The sequence below is a fragment of the Lycium ferocissimum genome, unplaced genomic scaffold, assembly GCF_029784015.1.
Source record: "Lycium ferocissimum isolate CSIRO_LF1 unplaced genomic scaffold, AGI_CSIRO_Lferr_CH_V1 ctg12219, whole genome shotgun sequence".
Classification (NCBI taxonomy): Eukaryota; Viridiplantae; Streptophyta; class Magnoliopsida; order Solanales; family Solanaceae; genus Lycium; species Lycium ferocissimum.
The window spans coordinates 43538-54558 of NW_026714242.1; the positions used below are offsets into that span (position 1 = coordinate 43538).

The window sequence follows — 11021 nt, forward strand, 5'->3', positions numbered from 1 at the left end:
TCGACAAAAATGTACCATGATCTTAAGGAAGGCTATTGGTGGAACGGAATGAAAAGAGATATAGCGGAATTTGTCGCGTGGTGTCCCAATTGTCAGCAAGTCAAGATAGAGCATCAGAAGCTCGGAGGCTTATTGCAGGCTATAGAGATTCCGACGTGAAAATGAGAGGTAATTAACATAGATTTTATTCTTTTGGATTGCCCCGTACCTAGCGGAACTATGATTCAATATGGGTCGTAGTTGATAGGCTTACAAAGTCAACTCACTTCCTACCTGTCAGAACTACCTATTCAGCTGAAGATAATGCGAAGCTCTATCTTAAAGAGATTGTACGACTTCATGGTGTCCCTACAACCATTATTTCGGATAGAGGAGCGCAGTTCACCGCTAATTTCTGGAGATCTTTCTAGGAAGGATTAGGGACCTAGGTGAGTCTTAGTACTGCATTTCATCCGCAGACAGATAGGCAGGTGGAACGTACTATACAGACACTTGAGGATATGCTGAGAGCTTGTGTACTTGACTTCCAAGGTAGCTGGGATGATCATTTACCCCTTATCGAGTTTGCATATAATAACAGTTATCATTCCAGTATCCAGATGGCTCCTTATGAAGCTTTATACGGGCGAAGATGTAGGTCACCCATAGGATGGTTTGACGTTGGGGAAAATCAGTTAGTAGGCCCAGACCTAATACAACAAGCAGTTGATAAAGTGAAAGCGATCCAAGAAAGGTTGTTAGCGGCGCAAAGTCGACAGAAATCCTATGCAGATAATCGGCGTCGCAAGCTAGAGTTCGAGGTAGGAGATTGGGTCTTTCTAAAGATCTCACTAATGAAGAGATTGATGAGATTTGGAAAGAAAGGTAAGTTAAGCCCTCGATATATTGGGCCATATAGAATCATTCGTACAGTGGGTAAGGTAGCATATGAGCTGGAACTACCTCCCAAATTGGATTCTGTGCATCCAGTATTCCATGTGTTCATGCTCCGTAAGTGCATAGGAGATCTCTCAAGAGTCGTGCCAGTGAATGATATCCAGGTGACTGAGCAGTTATCGTACGAGAAGGTCCCAGTGGCTATATTAGATAGGCAGGTTCGTCGGCTACGAACTAAAGATGTGGCCTCTGTTAAAGTACTCTGGAGAAGTAATAATGTCGAGGAAATGATGTGGGAAGTGGAGGAGGAGAAGAGGACCAAGTATCCGCACTTGTTCCCGTCATCCTGGGAGGTCCAGGTTGAGAAATCATAAACCCAGGTTTTTGATTTACTTTAGCTATTATAATTGGTCGTGTGAGGCCCTATTGTAGTTTATTGTACCATATGGCCCTGTGCGGCATTATTTTGGGTTGCTGTGTACAGGTTGGATTGTTGTATTTACAGGGAAAACTCTGGCAAAATTTCTGTAGAATTTCTAAGGATGTAAGTGTCACACCCTAATTTTCGTTAGGGCGTGATGGGCACCCGACCCTTACCTAGGGCCGAGCGAACCCTCTGACTCTCGTGGCACTCATTATGTTGCACTCTCGGTAAGAATACGCGAAGGTGTTCTAATTAGTCCAAGGAATGCCTCAGCGTCACTTTACTAGTCCTTATGTTCTACCCCGTCTTCTCTTCTCTTGTCTGTTCTGCGGTATGGAAACAGGTCCTTCATTCAACCATAACCATGCCTCGTCTGGCCTCCGCACTAACTTCATTTTAGTAATTGGCTTAGACCATCGTTACATCTTTCCGAAATACAACTCATACATATACATACCGTAGCACATCGTCACATCATAACTTATCATATGAGCTGACATTAACCGATGTGGGATTCGCCTAAACCAATGTGGGGTTTTGCCTCATCATTGGGTTTGAAACCAACTGATCATATCGTCATATATCATATCAAATCATCGTATATCATATCAGACTTCGTATCACATCATATTTCGAAATACACATCATACATATATACATGGTACCCCGGCCAAAAGGGCTCGCGAACCTGGACACATCATACACCATAATCCATAGACGGTTCCCGGCTAAAAGGGGCTCGGCGAACCGAATACATCATCCTCCTCGAAAACACATCATTTACGAACCGAGAAACTATACGCACATAAATCCTTATTACTGACTCAACGAGCGAATGATCAAACAAGCCCTCATTTAAAAGCCAAAACAGTAATCAAATCAAGTTTTCTCCGAACGTCGCTCGGGAACATATCAAAGCCATCCGGTTCTGTCTGTGAAAGTTACGGACATTTGTAGACATAAGATCCTTTCGGAACAAACCGTATACATAGCATTTCAAATCAAATCATATCAAAGACATACGGTCCATAGCTTGACCATATTAAGGATGCCAACATCAAGAAGCAATTATGAATCATAAACATGCTCGGATTTTAAGAATAGAATTACCCCAAGGCTCATAACATATCACAACTTACTTGCGTAGGGGACATGCCAAAAGGAAAGAAGGATAAGCTTTACATACCAATACTTACCGGTGGCATCACTGCCCTTGCGCACTTATATAAAATATGTTCAATCTTAAACATGGTTCTTCCGTGCTCGCTTATTCCGCTATTTCTACATCTTGTTCATACGGAATTTGCTCGTCCGTGTTGTCATATTCCTTTCCCTTCCTTTGGTCATCCTTAACTTCCTCATTTCCTACCGTAAGGGTTTCTTACTCCCTCTTCTCATCACTTACAAGTTGCAATAGCATTAACGAGCAACTTTATAGCCAATATCTTGGCCCTTAATCTAGCATAGCATCGCTATCCCTCCTGTTATCTCTTAAGTTGTTCCATATCGTCTTCTTATCATACTCTTGTCCTCATACGCATCCACTTCCTAGCGTTAAATACCATTCTAACTTTAATCCACTTATTGCTGGTTTTACGATCTTACTAGTTTATTTCAGTAAAGGGTCTCATTCGTAGCTCAGGCATCCATATCAAACACATTCCGTGTCGATTATTTCCGGCCATCCTTGCACGGTTTTCCTCTCACCCGCTTCCCCCCCTTTAGGGTGTACTTATATCATTATCTATTTATACTTGCCTCACGTCCTTACTTCCGATCTCAATTAGGCAATACTCTTTACTCCGACAACAAGTATCCAAAGTTCGCTCGGAATATTATCTTTACCCCAACCTATATCGGGTGCTTCCTTTGGTGTCCCCTCATCATTTCTCCCATTTATGCCTATCTCTTCTTCTGTACACGAGAAATCCTATGCCCTCTCTGTATCATTCAGGATACATTGCTCCTACATAATCCTTCTCCCATTTTCAAAACGTATTCCGTTCATCCACGTTCGCCTGTATCATATCATCTTCGGCATTTATTCTATCTTGTTTCTCCTCGTCTTACAACCTGGCCTTCCGTCGTCCCAACACTTATGGCACTCATTTTTTTTTTTTTCTCATTTCTCAACTCCCTACCACCATGGCTATTCATCGTTCCGTCACTTACGGCACTCGTGTCCTCCGTCACACGGCATGACCTATTACTACACGGATGTCTCGCTTTCTTCTTATCTCTCCTTCTCCCGTTAGCTCCTCTTCCTTACCGACACGATGATGCCCGTCCTACGCGACCCTTTTATGGTTTCCCGCTCACTCCATAGACCCTCTAATCTTCCTTAGATTAATCTAACTTCTCATTTTCCTCTTACGTCTGAATTTGTGAGACTTTTCAAAAACTTCCCAGGGGGTCACCCATCCTGGAATTGCTCTCACGCCAGCACGCTTAACTTTGGAACTTTGATGGAATACGATGCTTTAACGCTTTCCTGACTGCGTCTACCTCACCGCACGACCTTCTACACATAATATTGAGTAAGTCGGAATCTTAACATATTCCCAAAACGCCCCCACGACACATCCGTAATTTTGTCTTATTAATACATTACTATCCGTCATATTCTTCTCTTCTTTTCTTTCCCCGATCTACTCATATCCTTACTTCCCGTGACTATAATCTCATCATATTTCCCTCCTACCTATCGATTCAGTCGATGCCTTAATACATATTACTCTATTCAAACCTACCAGCCCTCTCTAGATCATCTCTTCATATCGCTAGTCCATTCTAAATTCCTTATTACCATATCCCCATCGACCTCCCGTTTACTATTATTGCTAATTCCGCAATTTAACTTATTCTTCCAAAAGGGCCTCGCACTTACGGCTTTGTCAAATCCATCATTACTATTCATATGACCTTTTCCAAACATATTCCAAACTTACATCTTACTCTCGTATTATTTCGGTAAAAAAAAAATTGGCGAGTTTCCTCTGTATTCCTTACTATCCCAAAACCTGCACGCAGGAAATACCAACAGCGCCTCATAGGGCCATCATCATATATACACATCATATCATATCGTATCGTATCATAGCCACACAGGCTCTAATATTCATAAGAGTCCGAAAATAATGGGCTTACCTCATAGGCCCTAAATATGACCACACGTGTTACCCTTTCTTGTTTACTTTCCCCTTTTCAAACTTTTCAAATTTACCTTTCAATCGTACGTCAATACCGTGCTCAACATATGCCTTTCGTACCTTTTACTTGCGTGCTTTATAGCTTCCGTATCGTTAATCGTCTTCTCTCCGTCAATGCCATTCTCCCCGCCGCAATCACGGAGTTAGCGTAAAGAAATCTCATTTCCTATAACTTGGCTCTATGGCACGATCTAAGGAGTGAAAGAAAAGTAACCACCCTAAATGCCCCGTAGCCTCGTTTATAAATGTGGCCGGTTTCACACCATAAACGGGACTCTGCGGACACGACTTTGCGAGACAACCCCTAGACGAACTTTGCTCGATACCAATTTGTCACACCCTAATTTTCGTTAGGGCGTGATGGGCACCCGACCCTTACCTAGGGCCGAGCAAACCCTCTGACTCTCGTGGCACTCATTATGTTGCACTCTCGGTAAGAATACGCGAAGGTGTTCTAATTAGTCCAAGGAATGCCTCAGCGTCGCTTTACTAGTCCTTATGTTCTACCCGTCTCTCTCTCTCTCTTGTACGTCCCGCGTATGGAAACGGTCCTTCATTCAAACATAACCATGCCTCGTCCGGCCTCCGCACTAACTTCATTTTAGTAATTGGCTTAGACCATCGTTACATCTTTCGAAATACAACTCATACATATACATACCGTAGCACATCGTCACATCATAACTTATCATATGAGCTGACATTAACCGATGTGAGATTCGCCTAAACCAATGTGGGGTTTTGCCTCATCATTGGGTTTGAAACCAACTGATCATATCGTCATATATCATATCAAATCATCGTATATCATATCAGACTTCGTATCACATCATATTTCGAAATACACATCATACATATATACACGGTACCCGGCCAAAAGGGGCTAGGCGAACCGGACACATCATACACCATAATCCATAGACGGTTCCCGGCCAAAAGGGGCTCGGCGAATCGGATACATCATCCTCCGAAAAACACATCATTTACGAACCGAGAAACTATACGCACATAAATCCTTATTACTGACTCAACAGAATGATCAAACAAGCCCTCATTTAAAAGCCAAAACAGTAATCAAATCAAGTTTTCTCCGAACGTCGCTCGGAACATATCAAAGCCATCCGGTTCGTCAGCAGAAAGTTACGGACATTTGTAGACATAAGATCCTTTCGGAACAAACCGTATACATAGCATTTCAAATCAAATCGTATCAAAGACATACGGTCCATAGCTTGACCACATTAAGGATGCCAACATCAAGAAGCAATTATGAATCACAAACATGCTCGGATTTTAAGAATAGAAATGAAGGTGTAATGGTTTAAATGGAGTTGTAAATCGTGTGGGCTGTTTTGGAAGCTAATGTGGTTGTAATGTGATTTCTTGTGTTGATGGAAATGATAATGCTAACGTATGGAATTGTTGATATAGTTTATGAATTTGGAAGAAGAAAATGTGTTATTGGTATTCTTAATATAAGTTGGAAGGTTTCGGGTGGAATGGCCTATGGTTTGGGTTGTTTTGAATATTGTATAGGTTGCTTGGAATGTTCTTAAATCATACTTGAATGGTTGCGGATTAGTAATTGAATATGTGAGCATTGGTATTGAATTGATCGTATGTAGTTTATTTGAATATAAATGAAATGTTGTCGAATTGTGTAGAGAAGAATTGCCAATGTTAGAATGCGTTTGGAATAAATTGCTGATGTTGTTTATATGATGGTTGGTATGGTTGTTGTTGATGATTGTTTTGGTCGAGTTGAATTCTCGGGGTTGATGGATTTATAGGGGAAATGTTTGCCCAAATTTTCGTAGACAAAGTGTTAGTTTGAAATCGCATTCTTAAGTGCTTATGGCTAATGGTTGATATCTAATGTCGTGATTGTAGATCGTGAGAAGCCAAGGCATAAGTTTGGATTAGCCTAGGGAGCGGCCAAGGTATGTTAAGGCTCGTCCCTTTCTTTCAAAGGCATGATTCTTAGATTACGATTTCATAAATGCTTCCATAACAGTTTTGTTTTCAAAAGAATTTTGTTTCTAAACGAGTCCGAAACTACGAACGCCCGTAACTTTCACAGATGGGCTCGGATCGTTTCGAAACCATCGTAGAAGATTTCATAACGAGTAATAATCTCTAACTTTCATAGGCGGGCCCGGATCGGGTTGACGCCGTCCGTGGGCCCCGCGACTTTCTCCTTTGTTGGTTCTAACGACCTATTCTGAAAGAATTTCGAAATGTCCGTATCTTTCCGAAACGGAGGTTTATGACTCCCGTAAGCTCTCCATGACAACAACGATGGATATGTTTTACAATGAAAACGATGATGTCAAAAATGAGAATATTTTCCTACGATGAATATGATGATGATGATTCCATGTTTAAAGGTCCCAAGTCTATGATTTCAATGACGATATGAGAATGTTGAGCGATTTCTTGATTTCTCAATTTTATTCATGAATGATGACCATTTTTAAAGATTCTAAAGTATATGAATTGATGCCTTATGATCCTATTTTATGTTTCCTTGTGAAGCTATTCTTCATTGATAGTCTCACCTTATAATAATCGTTCCTTCAAGGTGAGACAAAGCGACCATGATTATTCCATAATACAATCGGAGGCTACGGCCATACGTCACTCCGATAGATACATGACTTTCTTTGGGCTCTCATGCATGCTACTTACATGATATATGAATATGATATATGTATATGTATATGGGGAATATGGAAAAAGGCGAGAGCGTTATATACGCGTAACCACCTGATCATTTGGTATAATATGACATGATACCATCCCCCGGACGCGCGGGATGCCGGACGCCGGATATGTGGTTACGGACGGCCGCACGTTCCGCAACAATATATTATATGGATCGGCTGCACGTTCCGCGACAATATATTATATGGATCGGGTACGTACGTTCCGCGGTAATATATAATATATATATATATATGGACAAATTTGCACGTTCCACATGACACTAGACGTATGCATGGTTCATTATAAAAGGTACTCGGATGTACAAGTTACCTCTTTTATTACATATATATGGATCGGGCTACACGTTAAAGAATATATTATATGGATCGGGCCGCACGTTCCGCGACACTAAGCGGTGCATGTGGTTCGCTTAAAAGGGCAAGGATGTGCAAGGTGTTACTCTTTATCTCATGAAATGCCCTATGTTTTAGTCTTGTTACTACTCATGCTTTGTATCCTCTAAAATGTTTTACTCATGCCTTACATACTCGGACATTACTTGTACCGACGTCCCTTCTTGTGGACGTCGCGTTCATGCGCGGTGCACGCCCCTGGATGAGTTGAAGATATTAGCGAGAAGATGTTCCGGCGGGATTGGCGAGCTCCATTTTCTCGGAAAGGTCGCCGAGTCGGAAGCATTATGATATGGTTTCATGTTCCATGTTAGAGACTTTGCGGACGATGTCGTGTATGTAGTATGTCGTTTTGTAAGCGGCTCCATAAGCCGATGTATTGTGATGCATTATTCTACGGGTCTTATACGATCCCAGGTCTTACTTGATTTGAAAGGGATGAAAAGCAGGTTGTTTCTGAAAAGCTTTCATTATGTACTCATGTTATGCTATGAGGGCCCAATATGATTATGAGTGCCACAATTCAGAGGGTTCGCTCGGCCCTAGGTAAGGGTCGGGTGCCCATCACGCCCTAACGAAAATTAGGGTGTGACAGTAATATTCGGGAAGAATGTTCCTAAAGGGGCAGGAATGTTACACCTCGTATCTTCGAAGAAGCACTTATCATATTTGAAACATAAGTACGTTGAGTTATGGTTAAGTAAAAACCACTTTAGAATATAAGGAGCAAGCATTATTAAGTATATTTAAGGAGTAAAGGATGTATATAAGGTATACCAGAAGGTTTTATAAGGAAATGAGTGGAAGAAATGGAGTAGTTCGACTTTGGAGAAAGGATGAGTAAAGTTTCATGTGAAAATTTTGGTTCAACTTGAGGGCAAAATATCTCTTAGCATATGAAGTGTTTTAAAGTGTTTCAAAAGCCTAAAATGAAGTTCGTCGAGTCTAGTTTCCAACACAATAAACCTCTTGTCGATAGGACATCGGAATACAGAGTTATGGACGTTACAAGTTTGGCTGACAGAACAAAAACGTGTGCTACAGTAACGGCTACAGTACCGACTTGCTACAGTGACTCCGACCCAAATTTGAACCAATATAAAAGGGGCTTGCCCCCTCTTTTTTCATCCAAAACTCTTCCAAACTACTCCAAAATCCTCTAGAAAGTTCCCCAACTCCCAAACCCAAATTTCAAGCCTAAATCAGCTATAATTCCCGAATTTCGGTCCAGGCAACGTATAGTTGCGAGTATAGAATCATATAGCGACGCGTGTGGTTCAAGTTTAAGGTGAAAAAAGTGAAGATATAGCGATATTATCAGGAGTAAGGTATGAATCTCGTATTATTAATGTTAATTTTAGTTTATTACGGAGATAGAACCGTTAAATAGCTGTATAATAATTCTATTGGTGGAGATATAGATAAATATTTTATGGGAGGTTTTATGGAGTATTTGGTATTGAGAATAACATGGTTGATGTTGGTCTTGTTGTTGTTGTTTTTGGTTCTTGGATTGTAATTTAGTGCTAGGCATATAACCGAGATGCTAATTTTGACGTAATTCAAAAGGGATTAATTTCTATGGCTTAAGGTAAACAGTATGATAACCCCAATACGGTAGTATTAATTTTCTTAAATATAGATTGACGAGCTTGGAAAGACAAGCGTGCGGTAGTTAGAGTTAAGGCGGCTAGGAAAGGTATGTTAAGACTTTCCACTTTCTTTCTTTTGGCAGCAGTCCCATGATATCGGTAAGAGACGAGGAATACTCGAGTCTCGTATTACTCTTTCTTAGAAGTATTAGGGTAATACGAGTTCTTGATGATCTCTCCCTCCCCATTATGATTATTGTGATTCATGGGTCTAGCTTTGTATCGCTGATAATGTTAGCTTACGTTTATGCATTGCGTTCATTTACATATATATTGACCCCGTGACCGAAGGCGTGCGCGCGTATATTATATGTATGTGGTGGGGGAAAGGGCGAGGCGTTATACACGTTTTCACACAGTCCCCCTAACGTACCCCGAAAGAACTGTGATGATTATGATGCCGAAGGCCCCCGGGGGCCATAGGGGAGGGGGATGGGCCCGAACGTTTTCGACTTGACCTGTATCATACGCCCCGGGGGTTTTCGTAAGAGAATAGGGACATACGATACCGGGGGCGGATATTTATAATTTTGATTTTCTTCATGACCCTTTTGTTTTTCCCTTTTTCCCATCCCCGGATTACCCCACGGTTTCCTTTGTTCGGGGGGCACGTTCAGCCCACGGGTCGGATGCGGGGGGCGATCCCCGGGACCTCTTTTAAATTTTTTTTTTCCCCCCCCAACCAATCCGTCTTTTTGGTACGTTATGTTCGAGTATATGTGTCGGGAAGCAAAACTTCCGCCTTTCCCCGTTTGGTATCGATAGGCGGGCGGAGGTCGTAACGAGATATAGCCTTCACTCTCATCTTTTGTGGTCAACTTTAAGGGCCTATAGGCTCCCTTTTATTTCCATATATATATATATATATATATATATATATATATATATATATATAAAAACATGCTCACGATAGTTCGTTTCGTTATTATGAGTCGGTACTCGGCCCAAGGGCCCACCCCCGAAGGAATGGGGGTCGGGTTTAGTGGTAGGGTCGGGGGCACTCGTCACGCCCGCTTGGGGCGTGACATCTTGTCATGTCTCGAAAAAAGTAAGACATGAAAATAAGAGTTTGGGGGGCGGGTGCAAACTACCCAAACCAGGGGCAAGAGTGGATCGGCCGGGTCGGAGAAGTAAAACGGCCTAGTACTCGTTCCCAAAAAGGCCCAATGGGGGTACAAACCATAATCGGTAGGCACATTCCCCCAAAACATGTTAAACTTTGGATAATAAAGGATCAAATAAACAACCAAACTGAGGGAAAATAACCGTGGGTCCGTCTCCCTTTGTGCTCTAAAATCGGTTGTCAAATCGGTATTCCGTCCCAAACCAAACATCACTCCCATCACCAAAAAAATTCATCGTTATAATGAAACCGTAAGATGGGAAGAACGAAATGTAATGATCAAAGAGGGCCTTTTGTCCGGGGGAAAATGCTCTGGGGCCACCCCGGGGGACTCCCAAGTCTAAGGGCCCCGTCCGGATTTTGCCCCAAAGAGATGGGGCCGGGTAAGCCCAGGGGAATTCAGCTCCCCGGGGACCCCCGGGTCAGCCTAAAAACCCATTGGGTAACATCGGAATTGGCCTGCAAAAACGATGCGGGGAAAAGCTCCGGGCTCGCCTCTCCAAACCAGTAAAGAAATCAAAATTCGGTTACATAATCAGATTAAATTGACCTTGGGCATCGGCCCTTTCCAAAAACTCAAAAAAAATATTTCATCAAAATATCGTTTCATATAATCAA

At 42.0% G+C, this 11021-nt stretch overlaps 1 protein-coding gene across 1 annotated transcript; it reads left to right on the forward strand.

Annotated features, from left to right (window-relative positions):
- The first annotated feature begins 599 nt into the window (after window positions 1–599).
- Window positions 600–1250, forward strand: LOC132041911 (uncharacterized). The gene is made up of 2 exons (XM_059432588.1): window positions 600–864; window positions 970–1250. Exons 1-2 carry the CDS (start codon window positions 600–602, stop codon window positions 1248–1250), a joined length of 546 nt encoding a protein of 181 aa, XP_059288571.1.
- The last annotated feature ends 9771 nt before the right edge of the window (window positions 1251–11021 follow it).